General features: G+C 40.6%; 1 protein-coding gene and 1 long non-coding RNA gene across 29 annotated transcripts in view; one reads left to right on the forward strand and one right to left on the reverse strand.

The window, feature by feature from the left end:
• LOC143836597 (uncharacterized) overlaps positions 1 to 27314 on the reverse strand; it is a 301478-nt gene that overhangs the window by 174170 nt on the left and 99994 nt on the right. For 10 of the 28 annotated variants that reach the window (XM_077336111.1, XM_077336145.1, XM_077336136.1 and 7 more), the window contains exon 1: positions 850 to 1167. The exons of 16 other annotated variants lie outside the window; for them this stretch is intronic. In XM_077336111.1, coding sequence (XP_077192226.1) covers positions 850 to 1080 — 231 coding nt within the window. In that variant the 5' untranslated portion in view covers positions 1081 to 1167. Of the gene's footprint in view, positions 1 to 849; positions 1168 to 27314 lie in introns of those variants that run through there. 2 more of the 28 variants (XM_077336211.1, XM_077336174.1) reach the window with 2 other exon arrangements.
• LOC143836718 (uncharacterized) lies at positions 47 to 26646 on the forward strand. The gene is made up of 6 exons (XR_013230686.1): positions 47 to 184; positions 22103 to 22185; positions 22909 to 23026; positions 23888 to 23966; positions 24352 to 24465; positions 24868 to 26646. It is a non-coding gene; the product is annotated as an uncharacterized LOC143836718 (long non-coding RNA).

The following is a 27314-nucleotide window of genomic DNA, read 5'->3' on the forward strand; positions in this document are numbered from 1 at the left end:
AACGAATGAGGCTTTTATTTGTTCAGAAGTGGTCTCAAGGAACAGAGGGGAAAGGATGTTGTATTGTAAATAGAGACTGTTTTGAGCAGTTTTAGGATATTCATCAAGGAGATTTCAAATTGTCAGCAAATAGGCAGAAGACTTTTTTAATGGCAGAGAAGTTATCTAAAAGATTCTCGTTAAGGTAAGTTAAATAACATCTAATACCACAGACTTTTTTTCGAGGGTTAGTCCCTCCCATCTTTAAAGAAGTAGGGGAAAACACAGACACAGCCATGTCTCTAGTGGTCTCAGCTTTTAATATGTTGTTTTTGTACTTATTTGATGTTGCTGGCTTCTGTTATCAGTTCTATCTCAATTTGTGGGCAGTTCTCTCATACCTTAGGTAGACATTTTGTTCCTGAACATATTGTTACCCCTCAGCTACTGTACAGTACACCCAATTTGTGGAAAACCACATTTGTGAGAGAGAGAGAGAGAAAAAAAAGGATAAATTTATTCTAAGAGGACCAATCTTTAAATATTTTATGTATTATACTTCACAATAAAGTATTTGCATTTCTGAGTCTAAATAAACTTATTTTTCCCCTTTTGATTATAAAAGCTTTCATTTTTGCCTCTATTTCAAACTTTATGTGAAAACTTATCCCCATCTTTATACATGTGTATGACTTGAAGGATTGTTAACATAATATTTAACATTTTAATACCAAAACAGTTGAATTAAGCTACCCTAGTTCAAGGCAATCTGGTGCTTTGTTATAGAAGTTGCTTTAAAAATAATAGCTTAGTCTAGATAAATAAAACCTACATTAGAAGCCTGTTAGTATTTACCAAAAATATGCATACCTCAGATAGGAATACTTTAACCAAGCAGCAAAAAAGTCCTTCAGCATTCAGATATTTCAAACAGAGATAAAACAAATCAAATTGTGAAACACAAAAATAAATTTGATGCACACAGACAGTAATCAAATTAAATTGCTGTTTATCTTTCAAAGCCAGAGAGTGAAGTTCGTGCTTTGCTTCACCAAACTGTAAGTGCTGAACTGAGTAGAAAATTGAAGCAACCATTTCCATGAAGGTTTTAAAATGCCGTTGAGACAATCAGATAGTGTAGTGGTGAAATAAAAGACTCCTGCTATGAAAATAAAAGACACCACCTAATTCCCAGCTAGGCAATATCTGAAGCAATAATTTAAAAAGTATTTTCAGCTCTTTTAAGCCCTCGCATCTCCCACGCACATAGATTCTGTCTTGGTGTGAGTCAAGGCAAAAAAATAAAAAAAATAAAATGACACATTCTGAAACCATTCACTAAAGCTCCCTTTTCTACTAATAACTGCGTCGAAATAAAATCAAACTGATTCTCAAAAAGTTCAGAAGTCTAAAAATGTTCACAGATTCACAGCAACCAGCCCAGACATTTGTAGCATTCAAGCTGGTTTCCATTCATATGTTGCTGGATACAGAAAGGATGTCATTCTACCAGCATCAGTAAAATTTAGCACATGTACATTTGGCCTCTCTGTTATTATTTGTTAGCAACGAATGAATAAAAGAGTTCTGCCAAATTCAGACGGAATAGATGTTAGGGTTTACAATACCGTGTGAGATACTTGAAACTAAGCAGAGCTTACAACTTACTACTCGTGTTAATTCCGTCAGTATCTCAACATTTCCTAAGTAAAACAATCTCAACTGTATTCTGGCATTTCTGTCACGATGTCCACTTCCTGTGCTGTTACCCTTTAACACGAAAGCAAAATAAAACTCGCTTTTCTGATAGATGATTATCCATTGATTAACTAAAGAAACAATAACGAGTGTAACAAACAAATATGATTACCTATTTATTATTCAGTTAGCACAGTGCAACAAAATAAAAGCTAAACGAAGAGCAGTGAGACACCCATGTAATATTGTTTACTGTGCCACTGACAAATCATCGCAACAAATGAAAGGCAGGGACTGTTGAAACTAAAAGGCATGATTTTGAAACAAAAGCGAATAATTCTTATTGTTTTACAGTCTTTTAATGTGGCAGAGCACATTCCTCCCACAAATCTAGTTTTCATAAACAAAATGTTTTTCATGAGCATTATATTCTCAACTTCTGACTAATTCATTTTGGGGGGAGGGGACTGCATAATTTAATGTAACTCATCCTCATCAAAAACAAAACTCAAAATGACTTCACAGTGGGTGATATTGCATGCTGTGATTCATATTTGCTGCTCTATATGAGTTTCTCTGTTTTCAGAATTCCAGCAATGCTGCATATTTAAATATTTTAGAAAGACCAAAATATGACAATATCATGAGAACAAATCATAGGCAACACGTAAAATTCCTTTTTTCCTCATTGATGTTATTGGTGCTTCATTAACCCAATGTTCTTCTGCTCTGCATATATGCCAAATTCATAATACTGCTAGAAAACAACAAATCACTATACTCTCCTCCACTAGCAAATTTAAAACTTAAAAAAAAAACTGCTAGAAGCTTTCAGATCACTGAGCGCAATCACGAATGAAAGACATGTAATAATTTCAACGGATTACAAACAGAAGAAATCCAGTTCCCCCACACCAGAATGACATGTCCACACATATGATTTGCAAATGTTACTCTAAAATAGTTTAAATATAATAGCTGCAATATAAAAAATTTTTTTGCCACAGTTAAAAGGAAAAGTCATTCACAAAATGCTTAATGCAGCTTTGCACTTTACTTTTCTCAAAGGCACACAGTCCAAAGTTCTATGATCATATGCATGTTTTACTGCAATATAAGTCACTCTGATTTTAGTAATGGTGTATGCCTATAACTACACTTTTTGCTAGGAGCCTCTCCTACCCCCTCCAAGTTTAACAAAGCATCTGTATCCTGGCCCCATGGATGCCTCTGATAAATAGGTCTTATTTTATTTCCAAACCAGGAAATCTTATTTAATTAGAGGTAACCATGAGGCAAATATCTGTGCATACCACAGGATGTAATTTATTTCCCATACTTGGGAAATCCCATACTATTTTCAAATCTCTTGAAACATTAATGTTTGCCACCAACCCCAAACAATTCTCTAGATTGTTACTACTTCAGGGGAAGATGAGTTCAGCCACACCACTTCTAGAAACAAAAACCCAAATGAAACATTATATATGATGTTTCTGTATTGAACTGACTGGTTCACAGGAATTACACTGTTGTACTATCCTTTGAAATAAGAGATAAGAACAAGCCAAACGCAGAGTCTTATCATCACAGTTTTTTTTTAATTGATCCACTTCTAGAAGCTTCTGAGGAAGGCCACTCTTGAGTTCAAATTAAAGATGGCACAGCTGGCCTGTGACTGAGGTGCTGAAGGCCCTCTGTCATGACCCAAATTAGGGTCCAGGTCCCGACTGAAAGAACGCTACCCACAGGGCCCATTTGCTATCACTTAGTGAATTTCTACTCATGGATGAAGTGTTTAAATGGCTAGCTCAGTACAAAATACAGGACGACTATTTCCAACAATAGTTTGGAAATAGTTTATGTGCACTGCACTAATTACCACTACACCAAAATATGCTTGAGTTAGTGATTAACCCGCCCAGGTTCTGTTAGCCAATAATAGTCATTTCCAGTGAGTAGCCTCTGGAGGGTGGGGAGAATACTACCTTCACGAGATCCTGAAATTAAGCAACTGTGATGGGCTACAAACATTTTTATGGGAATACTAATTTTAATGTGTTGTGGAGAACTTGTTGACTGGTGCGTAGGTTGCCAATCTTTTAATCAGACAGCTGAAAACAAAACTGAGAGAAACAATTTGGCTATGCATGACTCTTGTGTAGAAATAAATTATATGTACAGTATTTGCTGGCATATAAGACTACTTCCCCCCCCTGAAAAACATGTCTTCAAGTGGGGGGGGGTCGTCTTATACGCTGGGTGCACTTCAGTTGGGATAGACATAGCTGCCCATAGTGGCCCATAGTACTGTATTTTGAGTGGAAATGTTGGGGGGTCGCCTTATACGCCCAGTCGTCTTATACGCCAGCAAATACAGGGTATGTGTGTGTGTCACAGTGAGAGGTGGTGTTTAGAGCATGTGCAGTCTGTACTTAACATGTAAATGGAGTTATTATCCTATAGGCTAGTTTCACACCTCCAGAGTCTATAACTTTGGATGAAACCTCACTCAAGAGATTTTATAATCAAACAAGCTGTAGCCAGTTTAATAAAATAGCAAGACGAGCACTACTGGATCCGTGTAATCAAACACACACATTCTCACAGTGGACAATTAGATGTTTCCAGGAAGGCCACAAGAAGAATATGAGGGCCAAACTCTCCACTGGCTGGCCTCCCAGTGAATGATATTAATTGATACATTGCCTCTGAACATGTTGGTTTTATTTAGCCACCAGGACTAATAGCCTTTGACAAAACTATCTGCCCTCCATGATCCCCTTTTAAGCCACTTATGAGAGTGGTAATCGTCACATCTCGTGGCAGTGTACTCTAGAAGTAAAATATGTATTGTGTGAAGAACCAGTGTACTTTCGTCATTTCTGAATCTACCGCTTGTCTCCTGTTAACTTTCCTCAGGAGCTTTTTGTGTGTGTGTATGTGTGTGTCAAAAGTTAGTTTTTGGAAGTACTTCAAAAAAGTTTTTGACCCTGTCAGTTGCAGACTTACTTCCATATTTATCCAATTTAAATAAATTTTTAAAACACCTCAAACCTAAATATAGAGAGACAGATTCTGTGTAAAGTTATATAACACACAGAACGATTGCAAAAGTGTCAATTGGTGTCCCATCAAACAGATCCCAGTGTTTCCAGATGTCATGCTTATGCTGACCCACCCCTCTTCATTCACTGACCCACTCCTTTTAAAAACAGTAATAATCTGATTTTGTACTTATAGATAGGCAGTATACAAATATGAAAAATAAATCACCTGTTGGTTAGCCTGATCCTGAATAACACATCATGCCCCACAAGAAAAAGTGGTCCCTGCAGCTGCTTTTTTCACTTGTGCTACACAAAGAGGCTTATAACTAAAAATACCCAAAGCATCCCTTTTCACAATAGAGCAACACTGTTTGGGTGTGGCTGCTCCATGAGCACCCCATTGCACCTGTGCAGCTTTGCACATGGTGGCTGTCATTCCAAAGCTGTGAGAGAGAAGCCCTGCGAAGGAAGTTAAGGCCCAAGAAACCACTGACATACAAGCCAGGGGAGTAAACAAATGATAACATTTCATGCGAGAAACAAAGAAGTTTCAATACTCCCACTCAGGTACATAAACAGCTCCTACACCTAACCAGAGCTCAAGTCAATCCCCTGTCTTCTGCTTCCTTCTCCACTTTACAATTCCTGCTCCACTATAGACCCCTATGGGTCTGTTCTCAAAGACTCACTCTAAAATTACAGAAACACAGGTAGGAGATGGGGAGGAACAGGGTGAATTTTAAAAAGTGACACTTTTTTTTTAAGCTTAATCAGTAAGCCTATAAAACAAAGTCATTGAAGGCTGCATTCAAACCCTGAGCCACCTACTGAATGCTCCAGCCCTGAAGGGATTGCAGACTTTCTTTTGTGAGCAATTTTGTTGTCTACTGGAAAGAATTTGTGGAATTTGTGCTAACATATTCCCTCATGCTTTCTCATTCTGAATTCTAATTGTTTCAGAAGGTATTCATTTCCTTTTACCCATGTTTTAGTAATTCTTCATGGAGGAATATGACAGTTTCTGTGAGACTGAAATACAACCTTTGGGCTCCCCCCCCCCACTTTTCCTACACAGCAATCCACAGGGAATCTCACAAAACCCCATTCTGTCATCCGCTACGAACACTCAGTTTCTGCTTAGCACTAGCCCTTTGAAGAAGCAAATGCGGAGCTTCGTATGGATTCATACACAGCTGATTAACATTGCACTTTGGAAGTATTTTAATGTATTCCTCTCATTAAAGCATGTTTGGGGGCTGGCTGACTTTTCCTAAAATGTCTTATGATTTATGTAGCAGCAAATTATACAGTGATAAATGTGTTGGCTCCATAAAGAGGTGGCATTTCTCCCACATAACAGTAACTATTTTAATATCAAGATCTACATTGTCTTACTCCAGCCTCTTCCTCAGGTCTTGGGAAGTTCACGGCAGCCTTTCCGGCATAAGTTTGCTTATTATTACTCATTTTTATTTTATTCACGGCTTGCCTCTGTCCACTTGGATATTCAAGGAGGCTTTTAGTACAAAATCATTTTAATACAAAAGATTATCGTAATAAGCATTAAACTATCATACCAGGCAAAAAAGTCAGTTAACACAAAACTAACTACATTAAAAAAGCAATTCAGTGTCTCATTTTATGTAATCATCCCAAATTTAAACATTAAATGACTGAATTATAGAGAACTGAGCACAGTGGTAGAGGAGGTCAAGATCTTTCATATCATTTATTGCCTGATTTTCTTAAACTGGAGGTGCTGGGAACTGAACCTGGGACTTTCTGCATGCAAATCAGATGTTCTTCCATTGAGCCAGGGACCCTCCCCTTCTAATGGATGGACACTAGTAGCCATGGGAGGATAGCAATAGAAGAAGAGTTTTTAATTCTGTTTTTTTCTACACAAGTAAGCAAAATACAAATTTTATTGCACTAGGCCATCACAAGATTTGTTTATTTATAATTTGTCTTCTATACCACCTCACCCGGCAAGGAGATTTAGGACAGTTTACAACAATAAATGTACAATAAGCATGTTAAAACATGATAAAATCCACTATATCCCCCTTTCCCACCATGTACACTGATTCTAGCCACCAATAATGTTATTAACTAAATAAATATGCCGTCAAAAGAAGAAGGGGGAGAAACATGGAGAAATATGGAGAAAAGAGGGAGGCCCACTTGATCTTTAGGCTGCCATGGCCTCAACCTTCAGGAGTCTCAAAACAGCTTACAATCGCCTTCCCTTCCTCTACCCATAATAGGCACCTTGTGAGGCAGGAGAGGTCACCCAGCAAGCTTCATGTCAAGGAGGGGAAGAATCAAACCTACTTCTCCAGATTAGAGGCCACTACTCTTAACCATAGTCAGCTACAAAATGATCAGCATTTCATGGAAGAAGAGGGGAAAACTACACACAAGTGGGGGAGTATGCATCATGCCAAGAACATATGCACATTATTTGGGGCAGGGTGCCAATTAGAATCATAGAATCATAGAGTTGGAAGGGGCCATAGAGGCCATCTAGTCCAACCCCCTGCTCAACGCAACTGATATAGGCGAATACTCCCTGAGACTATGCTGATGTGTTTGCTCCCAAACCAATGACTTGATGAGTGGTCTGGAGTTAAACAATGATCCAGGAGAAGCATGATTAGATTAACCAAAGGTGAATGATGGGTGCTATTGTTTCTTGATGACCCTTTGAGTTCTGGATGGGAAAACTATCAAGTTTGAGAAAAGTGTTAAGAATTGTCAAATTAAGGTGAGGAGATGTGCAGGGGAAGTGAGAGTGAAAATTGATGAAATTAGTCTCAAGTTAAACTATGTAATTTAAATATTGTTTTAAACCGCCCTGAGCAACCTGGGGAAGGGCAGTTTATAAATCTAAAAATATATAATAAAAAAGCTCTTGGGAAACCTATTGACATAAATTATGCTTCTCCTTGTGGTGGTCACCAGCAGCTCAGCTGCTCTGTCCCACATCTTTTAAGCTTCTATGTCCAGATTTGTCTCTTTTTGGCATCTCTTTCTGTGTCATTTGGGCAAACAGTGTATTGCGCTTAATATCTGAAATGATATGGAAGGAAGGGTGCTTATGGTTTTCCATCTACAAACTGCCCCTCAATTAGAGGAGGGGTTCTAGTGCTAAGTACAGATGGCACCAAATTTTATCCCAGCAAATATCAGAGCTGGAGTCCTCTGATTAATCTGGGATAGATATAGAACATCTTTGATCCCTGCAGTTCGCCAGGACAGTGTGAGGTTGATGTCATCACTGACCCTAACTCTGTTCTGTATACATCCAAAAGCATCTGCAGGACCAACATTAAAACTTTTCACATGACCGCAGGCCTCCTTTCTAGATCAGGTTGTTTTTTTTTCTTTTTTATTTACTGAAGGCTGGAACCAATTTATTTAAAAAAAACTTAAGCAATTTTAAAGTTAGGATCAGGAGGAACCTAAAGTCAATGGAAAATCGTTAGGAGATGGCAAAGAGGCATGACTAAGCAGGCTTAGGTAAATATACACTGACACTAATAAAAGGAGCAGAGAGAAAAATCATAGATGAGATACCAGACTTAAGCAAGCTGTCTAAAGTTCGGCCAGAAGTTTCTTTCTCTTACTTCCTTTACCAGGGGCTACTGGGAAGCTGGGATCCCTGAGACCAGAGCAAAACAACTTAATCCTGGATTAGTTCAGCTGAAAGTCAACCTGAGTCCTGAAATAAGGGAATATGGCAAATTCACAATGTTTACAATATGTTCAATCACATTTGTCTTGGTTCCAAAATCTTGTTCTATGTTTATTTGTCTTATCTACTTGGTAATAAAAGTCACAGAGTAATAAAATCATGATTCCATCTTAATATCTAAGATTTATTTATTATTTTATTTTTCAAATTTTAGACTGCCACTCTCGACCACAGCCTTCTCATGGCGGTTGACAAATACAAAACAATAAGTACCCCACAATATATATAAAACAATATCAAATACATAAAACTTTAGTACAATAAATAGAAGATAGAAGGAAAGATGGTGGCCTAATCAGCTTCTTGACCCTACCAATCCTAACCCTGCTGTAATTGGCCTGTGGTTCAATAAGATGATCCTGGGTGATGGAAGCCTACGGGGTCCTGATTGTTAGAAAGTAGGGTGGGATCCTCAGATGTGCAACTCCTGGCTCTACACTGGCCTCAATCAAACGCCTGGTGGAAGAGCTTCATCTTCCTGGCCCTGCAGAATCCAGAAGGCTCTATCAGGGCCCTTAGCTCTTCTATCAGGGCCCTTAGTTCATTCCACCAGGTTGGGGCCCTGGGCGAGGCCAAGCAAATTTCCTGGGGGCCTGGGACAACCAGCAGATGCATACCTGCAGAGCGAGTTATATCAAGTGGTCTTTTATGCTGTAGAGACACCATCAGTGATTTGGCTATTACATCTTTTCATCAGAGCTCACTACATTAGCTTTTACATGCTCAGAATAGAAATGTTTGCCTTCCACTTTTCTGTGCTTCAGTATCAGATTTGTGTTCAAACCCAATGTTTACTCAACCAGGCAGATTGGGGGGGGGGGGGAGAGAAGAAGGGTGTGACTCCAAAACAGAATGATGGAGGCAAAAATCAGCTACTTGCTGAACTAATGCTATTTAAGAAAACTTTCTCATGTATTTTTCTTGTCCCAACATAGAAAAACCAAAAGGAAGGGCTGTGGTGCCCACTAATTTTTATAGCCTGGGCTGAATTTAGCCTGTGATGTCACCGAAGATTTTCCACTTTCATTTTGAAAGCACGTTGCTAGTCCTTGTGGCTGTAAATATATTTTTTTAAGTGTGTGGTCAACTTCTATTGAGACCTCAGAAGCCCCAGAGGTGGCACAATATTGTCATGGGTTCGACCCAAACTTTAAGGAACAGGAATTAGGCCTTACAACCAAACCTTATAACTTCTGTGAACGCTTCCACAGTGGGGGATAGTGGTCTTCTGATGGTTGTATTGATATGGCCACCAAAGTTTAAGGGAGTCCCCTATTCCAGTTGGATGCAAGAAACGGGTCTCGATGTGTCAGGTTTTTAAAAAGAAAAAGTAGTTTAAGGTTCTGAGGCAGAGAAGCAGATACTTCAGTTAGTTGGCTGATACAGGATCTCTCTCTCTGATTATCTAAATCTGATGTCCACTAGCCCAGTGATTCCCAACCCGCGGCCCGTGGCCCGGTGCCAGGCCGCGAAGGCCTTGGCGCCGGGCCACGGCTCCTTTGTTCCTCCCCCCCAAGCGAGAAGCTCGCCAGGCCGTGAGCAAAGTGGCCACCAAAGCGGCCGATTAGCTCGCGGCCCGGCAAGCTTCTTGTTTCGGGAGGGGAGGGAAGAGAAGCTTGCCGAGCCGCAAGCTAATCGGCCGCTTTAGCGGCCGATTTGCTGGCGGCCCGGAGGGGCTGGGAGGGGGAGCCGCGGCCGCCGGCATGGTGGTGGCGCAAACGCACATGCGCGTTTGTGCTGGGGCTGCCGCGCATACGCGGGCCCCCAGGCCACCCTCTCCCCCCACTCTGGAGCGGCGATCCGCAGCGGGCGAAAGCTTGCGGACCGCTGCACTAGCCTGTTGAAGGGCCTTCCTTGATTCCACTTCTGTTGTTCTTATGCATTTATAGTTTAAGCAAATATTACCAAAAATGCCATAAGACCTCAATGGTCTTGGTTCCAAAGGAAAGTAGTCCTAGTAAACCCAGCCCCAGAACATCTTGCCACTTGGGGAAGTGAAAGATGGGTAATAATATTTCCAATGACTGGAAAGGCTATCAAATCCACAATAAATGACGTGAAACGGTCTTCGAGGAATCTAAGCAAATGCAAAAGCGATGGAAATTGCTCAGTCTGCGTGATCTATATAAAGCACAGAATGTAGCTTTTGTTTTACTTTTCTTGCAGTTTCCACACAGCCATGCTTAAAATCAGCAAGTACTGTGCAGGACAAACAGGAGTGAAAGCATCGTTCCTGAGTCAATGCAGACAGCAATCACACCCACGTAGGCTGCCTGTGCACACTAAAAGTCAGCTGATCTGCGTATTTGTGCTAGCAGCCCTACACCCGAGAGATGCTCTCAAGCATTCTACAGGTTCACTGCTGATTATTTCAGACACTGCTGGCCAGAAGGTAACTAACAGCACCACCTCCTGTATTTTCTTCAGTAAAAACAATAATCACAGACTGCTGTTTTATCACCCATATGAACCTAATAGGTTGATATTTCCTATCACTTGGCTGAATATTACAGATGTCCAAGAGACGTAGGAAAGAGACATAGAATCATAGAGTTGGAAGGGGCCATACAAGCCATCTAGTCCAACCCCCTGCTCAACGCAGGATAAGCCCAAAGCATCCTAAAGCATCCAAGAAAAGTGTTTATCCAACTTTTGCTTGAAGACTGCCAGTGAGGGGGAGCTCACCACCTCCTTAGGCAGCCTATTCCACTGCTGAACTACTGTTCAGACAACTCAAGACAGCTCAGGAGAGAAACATTCCCAGTGACAAAAACAGAACTTTTCTCCTCTACACCATGTCAAGTTAAATATACACTATATCAGCCTAAGCCTCAGGGGATGGCAGCATACAAATGCAATAAATAAATAAATAAATAAACAAATAAATAAATAAAGGTCATCACTGCCTCAGGATATATAACCCATCTATATCAAAACCAGCTCAAATACTTGGGCCACCTCATGAGAAGGAAGGACTCCCTGGAGAAGAGCCTAATGCTGGGAGCGATCGAGGGCAAAAGAAGAAGGGGACGACAGAGAAAGAGGTGGCTGGATGGAGTCACTGAAGCAGTTGGTGCAAACTTAAATGGACTCCGGGGAATGGTAGAGGACAGGAAGGCCTGGAGGATCATTGTCCATGGGGTCGCAATTGGTCAGACACGACTTCGCACCTAACAACAACAACAACAACAACAACAATCAATCAGTCAATCAAAACCATAGCAAGAAAAGTACTCATTTAAAATGTAACTTTAAAATACAGCGTTGAATTATCTGTCCTATAGGGGTTTACCCCAGCCATTAAATTACATAGGAACAGAAAACTCCTAAAACTAATTTATTTTCTCCTCATAGTGCCTCCTGTGCATGGGTTCACATATGGACACCTCTGTGTGAAAAGATCTCACATAAAGCTTTCAGAGGCCAGAAAAAATGCCCCTGTATTTATGGAAAGGGTTGCTACTTAGCGTATACAAACGAAAAAGGAGAGAAAAACAAAACTCTACATAAGAAAGGTAACCAAAAAGTTGGGGGGGGGGGAAGAAAGTAAAATATAACTGTGCACATAGTGCAAACGTTACCATAGAGGTAGTGTCCTAATTAGTTGTGGGAAATTAACTTTAAAGGAGATAAAGCAAGAAGGGGGCAACTGGGATTCTCCACTTATGTTTAGAGGGATTGTTCTCTCAAGAGAACTCTTGAAATAAACCAGGCTAGTTTTAACAGAAAGGATTTTTATTAAAGAAGAAGAAGAGTTATTTTTTATACCGAGCATTTCACTGCCCGAAGGAATCTCAAAGCAGCTTACAATAGCCCTTCCTTCCTATCCCCACAACAGACACTTTGTGGGGTAGGTGAGGCTGTGAGAGCCCTGATATCACTGTTCAGTCAGAACAGCACACTCAGGACTACATGTGGAGGAGCAGGAAATCAAACCTGCTTGTCAGATTAGAAGCTGCCGCTCTTAACCACTACACCAAGAAAAGGGAGAAAACAAACATACCAACACACTGAAAACACATACAAGGCTGGCTAAGAGGAAATCAAAAAATAGAGGGGAGATAGAAATTTCAGGGAGACAGTATTTACCAGGGCCATTCCGCACCGGGATCCATGTAGCAAATTGTTTGGTGAACGAAAAATCGCCATTTTAAATAGTGGAATTCATCGTTATGCATACCTGCCTTTGTAGTGGAATCCAGTTGCATTTCTATCGTTTCCCACAGGGTTCCGGTCTCGGCAAAAATCGCTAGAAAGGAAGCGCTATTGCTGAGCTGTGTCCCGCCTCTGGCTGTCAAGCAGCCAATGGGCGGCCGTTAGCGTGCTCCCAAACAGCCCCTTTCCCTTTAAGGAAGGTTTTAAAAAAAACACACACATACGTTGCAACGAATATGCGTTGATTCGTTGCAATGGAGAGACCCAGCCAGCTAGCAGGTGATGTTTGAGCTGCTGTTTCATCGTTGCCACGCTCCCCCCGAGTGAACCCCCCCCCTCACGGGTGCGATTTTCGGCCGAAAACAGTGTGAAAATAAAGTGAAAATAAAGTGAAAATAAACCAGCAAACGGGCTTGTGCTTGGTGACTTTAAACAGAGGGACTGCAGCCGGGGAAGCCTCACTGGGTAAATGAAGGCTTGCCGGTGCGTTGATCTCCGCTTGCTCGAAGAAAAAAAAATGGCGATCGCTTCGCCGGAAGATCAGAGGAGAGAGCTAGGGGGAGGGACTTTGCAGAAACCGCAACAATGGTAACGCATAGAACTTTCCCGCTAGTCTTGCAGATTGGTTGTAGGAGTGTAGCGCTTTCCGGAGGGTGAATCCACTTTTGGGGACTTCCCTGAAAGCGCTACAACGAAGCGCTTTTTGCGGATCGGTTTCAGGAGTGTTGCAGATTGTCAACGACGTTGTGCATAACGGCAAAACTGTAGTGATTTCAATTATTAACCATTGTGGTATTTTGGACGAATGCGGAAAGCCCCCCAATCTTGAAGATAGAGGTCCGTGGAAGCAGCCTCAAAATGATCAGTGTTTCACAGGGAGAAGTAAAAGCAGGCCAACAAGCAAGGGGGAGGGTTGTGGGTAGTCTAAGAACACACATACTGCAGGAAGCCGGATGCCATATTTTATAGCGTTAAGTATTGAGGAGCAGGCTATTAGCAGGCTAGCCATCCTTTCCCACACATCTAAACTACTTGTCCAAATATGTCTCTGGTTGACATCCATTTTAGTGTCATTTTAGGCCAGGTAATGTATTGTTTGTGATACTCAAAATGATATTAGAAGAAGGGTGTCTATGGTAAAGGTAAAGGTATCCCCTGTGCAAGCACTGAGTCTTGTCTGACCCTTGGGGTGACGCCCTCTAGCGTTTTCTTGGCAGACTCAATCTGGGGTGGTTTGCCAGTGCCTTCCCCAGTCATTACCGTTTACCCCCCAGCAAGCTGGGTACTCATTTTACCAACCTCGGAAGGATGGAAGGCTGAGTCAACCTTCAGCCAGCTGCTGGGATCAAACTCCCAGACTCATGGGCAGAGCTTTCAGACTGCATGTCTGCTGCCTTACCACTCTGCGCCACAAGAGGCTCTGTTGTGCCTCTATCTATAAACTCTATCTATAAATTATCCCTCAATGAGGAGGGATTGGACTGATAACACAAATGTACAAAATATAATATATATAATTTAATAATACAATTGTGAGTGCTAAAATATAATTAAAAAAACAATCCTATTGTTAAGCATATAAGTCCCTAATCCCAATATTAAGACCATTAATATAAATACAGGTTAAAAGGTACATAATGTCCCCACTTGCAAAAACTAATACCGAACACATTTCAGCAATAAGCCTTCCTCAGTGGTATAATTCCAACTGAGCAATCCATTAATTAAAGCTGCTTTCTGTCAGTTTTCCTCCCTATTGGTTGCTTTGGTTCAGCTGTTTCTGACCACCACCAATCTCAGAGCTCCTTGACTTGCACATTTTTCAGTGTCAAACCAGACATGGTTGATCAAACCCGACATTTCCTCCTTCAAAATGTGGGCATATGCAGTTCTGGTTTGAACTGAGACCATAACATATGGGAACACTATTTTCCTGACCTATAGGCTGTTATCTTATTGGTGAACAAACAAGTACTGATTTGGATATATGTATGTTTGCCCCATGGCAGCCTTTCAGGCTGGGAAAATGGTGGGAGGAACTTAAACTGAATTGAGCTAGCACAATTTAAAGGGGGGAACTCCCAGCATTACATTTAATTTGGTCCTCTGTCATATATGCTGTCCTCACTCTGAGGAAAGGGCAGGGCAGTGCAACTGGGTCAGCTTCTTTGAACCTGCAAATTCGTAAAAGAGATACAAAATACAGATAGCAATCTCAACACAAGTCTAGCCCTGAAGACTGTGGGGAAAAGTCTGAAAGAGCAGTTCAGTAATAAACCAAAGGCATTGGGCCTATATAGGCATTTTGAGAGTCACTAGCTTAGCAATGTCCATCAATGTCCTTCTAAGCCTCTTGAGGTCAGTGGACTTGGAAGGGTATAACTCTGTTCAGGATTTTACAAACAGTGACTTTCTTTGGCTGAGATGAGATGTGAACCAGGAGCCCTTGTGGATCACACTGAAGGCTGCCAACATTTAGAAGAAGAGTTGGTTCTTATATGCCGCTTTTCCCTACCCGAAGGAGGCTCAAAGCGGCTTACAGTCGCCTTCCCTTTCCTCTCCCTACAACAGACACCCTGTGGGGTGGGTGAGGCTGAGAGAGCCCTGATATCACTGCTCGGTCAGAACAGTTTTATCAGTGCCGTGGCGAGCCCAAGGTCAACCAGCTGGCTGCATGTGGGGGAGTGCAGAATCGAACCCGGCTTGCCAGATTAGAAGTCCGCACTCCTAACCACTACACCAAACTCCTAACCACTACATCAAACTGGCTGGAGATCTCCTGGGCAAACAACTAAAGCACAATTAATTTCCAGGTGATAGACCAGTTCCCCTGGAGAAAATGGCTGCTTTGGAAGGTGAACTCTATGGCATTATGGTGAGGTCCCTCTCATCCCTTGCAGGCTCCACCCCCAAAATCTTCAGGAATTTCCCAGCCTGAAGTTGGCAACCCAAGTCACTTTTGTTATTTTTTGAGGTTTCATTGCTTCAAGTACCTCAAAGTGAAAGCAGCAAAAATACAATTTAAAATTCAATACAACCTGTTTAAAGAGGTAGACAGAAATAGACTTAACCATTTCCACTTTTTGCCAGTTTGTCTGTGGGTACGTACTACTCAAGTGCTGCTCATTGCTTTTAAGGCCCTAAATGACTTGGGCCTGAGGATCTCAATGATCGCCTCCTCCTTCTTCCCAAACTTTGCTTTTTGGTGCCTCCCACCTGCAGAAGTTTGGCAGTTGGCAACTAATAGGGCTTTCTCTGTAATTTGGAAGGCCTCAGCTTTTTTACTGAAGTAAAACTTATTTTTTCTTATTGATTTGATTTATAATTTAGGCATCAGATTAACATATTACTTGTAATCCAGATTTCTTTTACTGAAGTAAAATTTATTGTTTTATTATTGATTTATTTTATCCTGTCCTTTTAGTTATGTGTTTTTGTGGCCTATGTCTCACATGAGGGCTGCTTTACTACTCCTGTTTTATGTCCTGCAGTGAAATTGTTTTAGTGTTTTATATTGCTGAATTGCTTGGTTGGTGTTTTATTCTGCTCCATGATGTTTTATACCCCAGTAGCTTGCTCCAATTTTCATGGCTGATTTCTGTCAATTTTTGTGGTCTGTGAATTTTCTGTGAATTTTCTTTTGTGGTCCCTTCAAGCAAGTCGCTGGAAAAGTGGTCTATCAGGCAACAACAAATAAACCCAAAATGTATTCTCCCCAGAAAAAGGTGCGAGAATAAATGAGTTTTCAAAGCCTGATCAGAAGGGCCCAAATTTCTGAAATCCATAATTTGAGGTTGATTCTAAACTAACAAGGCCTATTCAACATTAGCTAACCTAACTGTTGGTGGCATTACAAAAAGATTCTGTATGCCAGATGTTAAAAAGCCAGAAGGTATAAAATGGGAGAAGACACTTGAGAGCCAAAATCATACCGGGTTTTGAGACATAAACACCAACACCTTGAAATTAGAATGCAAAGATTAGTCAAACAATGAAGCTCATGCAAAATTGGTGTTACATGTTTCTTGCTGCTAACATCAGACATTAATCTGCCTGGCACAGTTCATTCCCCCAGGCTACAATATTCAGTCTAAAAAATAGCCCATGCTCCTCCAGTCCATTCCAATCTTCCCTAGCTACCCCCTATTAATTTAAGAGAGATTGGTGGGAGAGGAGAGAGCCCAGAATACAATAAGCTTTGCCCTCAACTAATTTTGAAACTCCATAGATGTTTCATTGCCTGAACTTTGTCCCTAGAAGAATATCAGACTACGTAATGGGCATGAGACTCTGAAAGTTCTAGCAAAGCAGAGGAGACGACGTGCAGTGCCAGACATTGCCGGCACCACCCAGAACTAATGTACTGTTTATACAGCTTAGGAGGTAGTATGATGGCAAGGTCAAAAATCTCATGATAAAGCTGATATTTTATGACATTCTGCTAATGCTTTGCAATGCTGAAAAGTACACTGAAGCACAAAGAAAGAACTCGGGATCCTTCATTAAAGGCGCAAGACGGTGGATAACTCACGTGAATGGAGCCAGGCTGCATACCATTGAAACAAACAAGTCACCCAACATTTTTCCCCCTAAGAGAGTGAGAGCAATTTCCTCTCACTTTCACAACACAACTGACAGATGTAGTCTCAGTGCTGATGCAGGAGTCCACGTTGCTGCTCACCCATGCTTCAAGTAGACTGCCCATGTCTGTTATTTTAAAGCACTATTCAATTAAATGTACATTTAATCAAATTTTAAATATTTGCAAAAAAAGGATTGGTAGAATGGGAAGACGTAGAAATGTGTGTGGTGTAGTTAGAACAATTACAATGGCCTTCTTTTTAATGATCTACTTGACTAAGCTAAAACAGTATTAAAATAGTTATTCAAAACAAGCCATTAAGATTTCTAATGCTGGATCTTCAGGCATTTTGAGTCACTTGTCCCCCAGACAAGTATGATACCTGAACTGAGCCAGTTTCTTTCAGTAGTTTGATAGGCATTTAAAACAGAATTATTTAAACTATTTATTTGAGGATTTATATCCTGCACATTCACCGGAAGGTCCCACGGTGGGTCACAACAAAGAATTTTTAAAAAATCTAAAATATATTAAAAACATTTAAAACATAACCCCTACCTTCCAAACTGGCAGGACCGCCCCTAGAGGAAACTAGACATCAAAGGCCTGGGTGAAGATTTTGCAGTTCCAAATTAATTAAAGTAATTAAATTAATTAAAGTTCCAAATTCCAAATTAATTAAAGTATTTGATAAAATTTCTCACTTTTGATTGGACTCTTGCTGCCTTCCATTCTGCAGGTGGGATTGACTAAAATGCCTGAGATGACTACTGTTTTTTAAAATAACCTAATTTAAATTTATATATTGTTTTAACTATGTGCATTGTATTATTTGTATGTTTTATTTTGTTATTGCCCACCCTGAGCCAACTGGAAAGGGCAGGCTATAAGAATAAAGATCATCGTTACACTTATTGTTATTATTTACGAAAAGGAATCTTGTGGCACCTTAAAGATTTTTTAAAATATAGTGCAGCTTTTGTGAGCTACCTGACATCTGTCTCAGTTGGCAGATACAAACATATACACTGATACAAAGGGGAAAAATGTAAACGGTGGGATCAAAAGTCAATGAAATGCAAGACGGTCAGTTGGAAAACTAGGGGCTTCTTTCCAAGTTCAGGTACCAAATAAAAGCTTAGCAAGACTGTGTTATCACCTGCTGTTCTGAATGGCCACTGGCCACTGTTCTGAATGGCTCTGTACCCGTGAGCTGTCTCAATTTGTACTTTATACATTTCATTGCCTTTTGATTTCTCCCTTCCATGCCAGTGTGTACCTGCCTGCTAATCCAGGAACAGGCAATAGGTCACAAAAATTTATTCCACAATAAATGTTCAACTGAATCATGTATGCATAATATGATTCCGAAAGATTGCAATGTGATTGTTAGCCAGCTGGCTATCAATCCAGTTAGAAACCTGACACAAGTACTTTCAAAACTATGTCAGAAACATAATACATGCCAACTCAAAATTGTCTTTCTGTTTTTCACTTGTGTAGAATGACTGCAGGAGAAAGTCTGCAAAGAGTGCTGTAGTTCTGCATTAATTATTGCTGCTGACTTTGCTAGGCATTTCCAGATATCAGTTTTGTGCAATTTAGCCATGTATTTCTTTCGTGAAAGCTACTTGAAAAGAGTGCCTATCCCTCTAAAAACGCAATTCACAAGTGAAAGTAAAACTTTTAATCTAGATACAAATTGCCCTTTTAGTTTAGCTATATGCAAACACCGTATAAACTGGCACGCAAAAACACGTTACCCTTGCAAAAGGCATCAGTTGATCTTAAACTATGACTCTCTAGTCTAAAGCATCTTCCTGCATGATTCCTACACCCCCTACAGACTTTTGTCTGAAACTGTCTCTAGTAGGACAAAGAATAATCTTAACAGCACATAAAGTACCAAACATAAATTCTTTTTTTTAGGGCAACTGTGTATACAGTGTGTTTCTTTAAGCTTCCTGTTTATATATTCCTTAAAGTCGCTGTAGCATAAAGTTTTATGTTTGCTACCCCAAGTCCAAAAGAAAGCAAATTACCTCAGGCAGCTCTTCTAAGCAAAACAAACATATAACATACATACACTTGTATGTGCTTCCTACAATATAGTATTGTATTTTTCTTTGGTGTGTGTGTAATTTGTACAGTAAAATTAATGGCGAAGCTATCATTGCTTTTTGAAAGACCCAGACTTGAAAGCTCTTTGTCTGTTGTATAAAATGTACCCAAAAGCAAATGAAACCAATAGGCAAAAAGTGGTATCTTCTTGAACTTTATTAAATGCAGTCCTAGGTTATTTAAATGTTTTTGCAACCAGGGGTCCCAGGTATACAATCCCACTTTCTGTTTCTTCTTCAGTGGTTGCAATTATGGTCTTAATATAAAGATTTAACATTAGTAGTATTAATTTCAATTGTAAAGGTACAATTGAAGAAGTGACCCCTTTACTGAAGTGCTATTGCCAATATAATATGCTTTACCTTTGCTTTATTTCTAAACGTTATTGGCTCAAGACATTTTTGTTTTAATTGATGCTTTTATTAGTTTATTTTAGATGAGATTTTAGAATTTTCATTGTTTTATGCTGCTATTATTGGTTTTATTGTTTTTTATTTTTTACCTTTGTTGTTCATTTGTATGCTGTATATCACCCAGAGGCTATAGAAATATGGGATAAAAATATAGTTTTAAAACCCCACAAAGCATTTTTGGAAATGGTAACTCCCCCAACTGAGTCAGTGAAGCTATTCAATGATAACAGCTTTGATCCAAACAACCACGAACAAAGTGCATGGATTTATTCCTGATAATGGACAACAACAATAATCCTGCCTTTGAGGGGAAAGTGACAAAAGCATTAATGGTCTTTGCTGGGAGCACCATAAAAATGGAACAAATCCTACTAATGAAAAAAGTGCAAGACACGAGGAGACATTTCACAAAACGTAGTGCATTTTACAAAACTATGCAAGCTTACTCACAAGTAAATGTGAATAAGACTGCAGCATAAATAAATTCTTAAAAATTAACAGCAATATTTGCTGAACTGTACTCCTAACCACAGAGCCTCTTGTGGCGCAGAGTGGTAAGGCAGCAGACATTCAGTCTGAAAGCTTTGACCATGAGGCTGGGAGTTCAATCCCAGCAGCCGGCTGAAGGTTGACTTAGCCTTCCATCCTTCCGAGGTTGGTAAAATGAGTACCCAGCTTGCTGGGGGGTAAACAGTAATGATTGGGGAAGGCACTGGCAAACCACCCCGTATTGAGTCTGCCATGAAAATGCTGGAGGGCGTCACCCCAAGGGTCAGACATGACCCAGTGCTTGCACAGAGGATACCTTTTACTCCTAACCACACAGTTCAGCATTTGGTACAATGTCATGTTAATTGGACTAGTAAAGAATAGAAGTAGTAGCTATTATGGTTTTACTTTAGAAACAATACCCTTTTGTGGGGGGGGGGAGAGGGGAAGTAACCAGTAGAACCACCCAAGAGGAAAGAAGTCATAAGGGATAATGTGAAAATAATTTTCTGGGAATTAGATTCATGTTCCTACTTCATTTTAAGACAGCTCAGTGGGCCAGGCAAAGTTACCATTGGAAGCCACTACCCATTTCACCACTCTAAAATGCTATCAGTTTAGGTAGCAGCCAACAAGAGATTCCTAAAAAGGAAATGTGGTGTGGTGGTTGGACTACAGTCTGGAAGATCCTGATTCAAACCCCGTTGCCCAGCCATGAAGTTTACTGGGTGACATGGGACCAGTTGCTCTCGCTCTGACCTACTTCATAAGGTGGTTGTAAGGATAATAATAGAACCATACATGCCGCCTTGAGTTCCTTAGATGTTGGATGGGACAAAAATGGTCTAAATAGATAATTGAACTCTCCCTGGTATGCATACCACCTCTAGAATAGGATCAGGACAACTTCCTTTATTTGTTTAGATTTATAGACTGGTAACTCTTCCATGGGGACAGGAGGAGTAGAAAGGCCTCATTTACACATTATAAAATGTGTTATGTATGTGTCATAAGTGTGTGTATGAAGACTGAGCAGTAAAAAATTGGTCTTGACAGTCTGACGCTCAGATGGTATGTGGGACATATACCTGTTCTGGAGCGACTTTGTCAGGGGCACCCGGCCACCCTCCCTCCCTTCCAAACACACACATGCAAACAGAGACTCACTTCCCTACCCCCCCTCCCATTTTCCCCCTTACCTAATGGCTTCCCAACCTCCCTCCCTCCAGGCAAGCAAGCAAACATGCACGCATGCACAAACACCAACAGAGACTCATGGGCCTGAGTAGCTGCTGGCTGGGCCCTCCATCTTCTGGTGCGCTTCGTGGGTGGGACGATGAACATCACATCCGTCTATGTTTCCATTTGATAGGCCACACCAGAAGATGTGTCCCACATCAAAAACTATATAATGTATACAAATCTCCCACAAATTTTTATATAGATCTGCCTTCTATGTACGAACTTATTCACATGTGAAGCAGATCCTCACGCAAACTATTGGCAAATACCACACAATTTGCAAGGATCAGATACACTGGAGCCCCAAAAATCCCATGTTTGGGAATAAATATGAATATGTGTATCAAGTGATTGCTAATATTCCATTTTTTGTCCTTTTCACTTTATCAATGATATTTGCCTGAAAATAGAAGTATTGATTATAATACATTTATTTATCCATTGTTTAATGGCCTAGAAAGCAGTAAGAAACTAAAACTACTTCAAGAGAAGGCATAATTAAGGAGAGGTTTGGGGCAAGCGTCTCCGTGGGTGCAACACATATGTTCCCCGCCCAGCTGCCTGTACGACTGGTTTCCTGCACTTCTTATTGATGCTCTGTTGTTTTGTTTCCCAGTTCCTGACCTTGGCTTGGCTTCAGACTTCCCTTTGGCTCCTGACCCTGGCTCAGCTTTGGATCTTCTCTGGCTCTGGATCACGGTATAGCTTTGGCATTCTCTGCTGTATCTGGCTTTGGCTTGGCTCCAGATTCCACTAGATCTCAACCCACCCCCTCTCTGGTAGATTGAACTCCCTGAACTGGACTCTTGGTTTGACCTCTGGACTCTGCTTCTGCCTGATGATTTGGTCTTGGCTTCCTGGCTGAAAGAGTATTGACCTGGTCATAGGGTGTGGCCCGGCAAGGCAGCTCAATAATTGCAAACGGCTCAAAAATTGCAAATTGCAAATAATTGCAAAAGTGAGAGTAACTATATCGAACTTTGTTAACCAAAAACATTTTAGTCATCTTAAGTCTAGAATAGTGTGGGATCCATCAGTTTTTTTCTCAACTAAAAAGAACTTAGAATAAAACTCAAGAAAAGAAGTAGGATCCAGGACCTTCTGGACCGCTTCCCACTCCAGCAGCTTGACAAGCTGTAACTCCAACTCAATTAGTAGGTTATAGATTGCCTCAGAGACCCTTTGAACAGAGGGTGGTCCTAAACTGTAACCTATAATCTTGATCAACAATGGAGAGGACCCATTTATAATCAATAATAGCATTCCAATATGGCAAAAAGGGTTGTAGCTCACCCTGAAGGGTAGAGTGTGGCTCAGAACACTGGACTAGTCAGAACAATGGTTTCAGCAAATGACCCTAGGAATTTCTTGAAACAGGCAGTTGCTGGCCAGGCTTTAACTTGGATGCATTCCTTCTCCTAGAAGTTGGAAATGAAGAAGTCAACCTCTGAGGAGGATACAGAAACCTATGCAAGTTGAATGGACACTGGTCTCTGTGATAACCGTATGAAGACCTGGGAGTAAGTGGATTCTGCCTTTGGTAAGACAGGAGAGTTCTGGAAACCCCAAAAATCATGCTGTTTGTCAATTCTGCTTTATTTGAGTCAGAGTACTTTCTGAGAAGTACTTTCTGAGAAGAACAGGGCCCCTCAAAATGCAAGTCCTCCACGTTACTCCTGTCTCAATGGGCAGCATAGTTGAGCGCAGCGAGACATGTCATATATTCACCACAGCAGAAGGAAAGGACCCTATATAAGAGTCAATGGAGTGGTGAGAAACATTAATTTCTTATTAAGACAGCCTAATGGCCTCTGTGGAAAAAAAAACCTTGGCAAGGTACTCAAGAAGAAGATTAAAGTAAGAAAATGTTTTCTGCCATAAAAACTGTTGATAGGCTTCCATGATACCCTGAAAATTGGAAATTCTAAAGGTCAGGGCAGAGGAGGAATAGACCTTGCACCCCAGCATATCCAAGCTTTCTATTTCCTTGACTGTTGGAACAGAATGAAAGGATGGAAGAGGGTGAATGAGTAGATAGGAACGTGGCATCATCCTGCTTGATCTTGTACAGATTCTCTATGCATCTAGATTTGGCAGCTGCAGAGGCATGTCTTTTCCAGATATCTCTATAAATATCCCTGAAGCCCTCCAATAGCGGGAAGATGATAGAGCTGGGAACCTCGGAATATAACTGGCAGAGGATCTTGTACCTGGGCTGCTGTTATATGGTAGTGATGACAATCTATAAGGTCTGAGAAATTCTATACATATGTTTAGCATAAAGTCTGAGGTCTTCATTAGGTAAGATGGGTGAATGGTTACTCCCCATCAGGTGACAAGTTCAATGGAATCTCAGAATTATGATCCGAATTCAACCTTCCCTCCTTGTCCCCTTCACCAGACTCAAGAGTAGAAGCAGTTGTCCACAGTCTGGATGAAACAGATAGAGATGAGGAGGGATGACTCTGGCATCAGGAATGGTAAGGATTGTGATCAGAATGTGGAAGCATTAGACCAGACTTGTTGATAGGCAGAGGACATGTAATGTGGGCACAACTGCCATGGGAACAGATAGTAAGGTTGATGCTAGGCTGTTGAATCTAATGTGTTGGTTTTGGACTGGCAGCAAAGATCTGACCCAAAGGAAGTTCTGTGTCTGATATAGATTAAATTGAATTGGAGCATACTGAAAGGGTAAGCTTGTCCCAGAGGCAGCTGGGACAAAGTGGATTGAGCAATAGCAGCTGCAGAATCCATTTTAGATGGTCACTAGGCTCAGCTCAAAGGCTTGACTCTGTCCTTGTGTTTGGATTTAGATCTGCTCCTCTTAGCTGGAGGTTTTAAAACACTTCTTTGATCCAACAGAACTGGGGACAACAACAACATCAAGCTGGTTCGGAATGAGTAGCCAATGGAACCAACACTGTCATGGATTGAAAAGTGGTTAGAGGGGTTGCCTTAGGAGGTTTATTGGAGAAGGTAAGATTCTTTTCTCAGAGGGAAGCCTTTAAATTGAAAAACCTTGTTACTTCATGCTTTGGGGATAAATTGCAGGCAAACATGGCAGATCTGCACATTATGTTCCTTTCCAAGGCAAAGGAGGCAAAGGCTATGCTTGTCCGAATGTGGCATGTTGGTAAAATGTTTCAAGCACTTCTTGGGCCAATAGAGATTGGAGGATTAGAGGCAATGCCCACTTAGAATGAGGTTGGGGGCCAAGGCAATCCAGAGCCCCCAAGAAGAATGGCACAAGGTGAAGGAGCTTGCAGCTTTCCTTATCTGCCCAGCATGCAGTAAAGCAATGTGTTCCAAGGGAGAAAAAGGATTACCAGGCACAAGATGACCAATCTCTTCTTTCTTCTCTTTTGGATTTTCTTCTAGGAGCAATGCTGGACAGAACCTTTCTCATTGGTGGCAAAAAAGGTGGCAAAAATATCACTATAAAGTAATATCAATTGTCTACTGCATAACATTTAACAATTAGATCCCTTTATTTAGATCCCCTCCCTAGAAACCAAAGAACAACAGGATGATGACTTTATTGAAAGCGTACTATATGAAGAATTTCCTGTACCATAATGAATACTATTCAGTTGAAATCACAGTCATGAACAGTTACCTGTTTTCCCATATCAACAGAGCTTAAGGTTACCAAGTCTTCACCTAAAATTGGCTCCCATTTCTTTAAAGCCCCACACTGTTATTTCCAACAGAGAGGCTAATATCTGATTAGACTCAAAATTGGGGAAAAATTATACATTGTACAATATTTACATGGCAGCATCACCATCTTCTTTGGCTGCTTTTGACATGGGTGAGGGAACCAATACATCTCTGCCTCACAAAAAAAATATGCCTTGGCTCATGATGCAGTTAATTATGGGTGGATGCAGATGGCTCTGTACCAAGTGGTAACTCACCATTGGTATGTATGTGATCATTGTGTAATCTGGTTGTTTAAGGCCTAGTTTTCACACACAGCAAATGAAGTGAGTAAACACTAGGCACAAAATATCCAGATCAGACGATGTTGTTTCCAGGCATTGAGCTCCTAGAAACCTTTTGTCTAGAAGTTATGCATGAGCACATACAAAACCAAATTACTCCACATCTGCCCCTTGCAGATTGAATTCTCTTTGCCACTTATTAAGTTGATGCACACAACTCAGCTAACCCATAACAAGACACCTCACACCAGGATAGTTTGATCATCCACGAAGGCTCTCTTCAACATCCTGCTAAGCACGAGGGAGTATTTTAACATTCATCAAGTGAAATATGATCAAATAGGTATCTTAGTCCGCAAAGTGACAAGAGAAGCAGCACTAAGAACTTTATTTAGAGGACATTCGTTTGCTAAATCCAGTTTCTCCTGGCATGTTGCTTCATGGGTCTACCACTTTAGTAAGGATCCTTACAGGTTCAGCAGAAAAAGAATAAGCTAAATATTAAAATTCAAATATTTATTACATTCATGTACACATTACAAAAATTAAAAACATCAACATTAATCTCACACTATTGAACAACTGGATATATGACTCGATACAAAAAAACCCCACACATTTCAACCCCTCTTGGGGCCTTCCACGAGATACATGAGAATACATTCAGGTTGAAAGAGGGCAATAAGAGTGGAATTTTAGACAATAAATCTTTTTACGGGGGGGGGGGGGGGAGGGGAGCTCCAGGAGACACATATTTAGACACATTTTATAAACAAAGCTAAAAACCTGGGGCCCCTCCTACCACTATCCTGCACTCAGTGCAATTTGAAAAACACACCCAAAGTCTGGTAAACTTCAGCTACTGTTGTTAATTGTTACACCGATGCAGAATCTGTAAAGTTATGTCGTTAATGTCAAAACAGTTATAAGTTGCAAGTTATATGTATCTTATAAGTTCATGAATGCTTATGTATTATGTCAAGAACTTGTATTGCCATTTCTCTATTTTTAGTGTAAACCACTCTGAGCCGAAAGGGAGGGTGGTATATAAATATAGATAATACATAAATAAATAACATCTGAGAGCTTCTCTCTTTATATTTTTTACCGCCTTATAGTCCACCTTACTAAGTTACATGAGTATATTTGAATATTAGACCACTGAGGAAGACTCCAAAGAGGGGTTGAAACACATTTGGTTTTTGCTCTGGGTTTGTGCAATAGTGTAAGTTTAATGTTGATGTTTTTAAAGTTTCAAATGTGCACATGAATGTAATAAATATTTGAATTGTAATATTTAGTTTATTCAAAGGTTCCTAACTTGTATAACAGGTTGGGTTATTTTGTTCCCTCTCTTGCTGTTCGCTCTACCACTTTAGTAAACACGATTATGGCTTTGAACACATACAAGTTGTTTCCCTCCTTATCTATGAGCTTCCACATTCAGTACCAAGATAAGGGCTTTCAGAGAGCATGATATCCAAACAGGCTTGAGCCCTAGCAATTCTAGGCCTATATTCATGTCATGAACAAACCAGAGATAAGCTCCAGGTTGATTATTTTGTTTGCTTGTTCTCTTCCTCTTTGCCATCATTTTGAGTGTGGAGCCAAACTTGAAGGCTTGCTAGTCTAACTCAGTTGGAATTTGTTTCTTGCTAAGAAGCTGGGATTCTAAATCACAGTTTAATCCTGGTTTCAAATGTCGACTTGTGGGCAAATGGTCAGACAGTCTTGTTTATTGAAGCACCTGAATTTGGAATTTACAACGAATTGAGGTTAGCTAGCAATGTTCAGCTTTGCATGCAAGTGAGGGAGGAGGGAGAGAACAGAAGAGATAGTCAGGTTTGACTATTCTCCAGTTTGTTCAAGGCTTCTGAATAC

The sequence above is a fragment of the Paroedura picta genome, chromosome 1, assembly GCF_049243985.1.
Source record: "Paroedura picta isolate Pp20150507F chromosome 1, Ppicta_v3.0, whole genome shotgun sequence".
Classification (NCBI taxonomy): Eukaryota; Metazoa; Chordata; class Lepidosauria; order Squamata; family Gekkonidae; genus Paroedura; species Paroedura picta.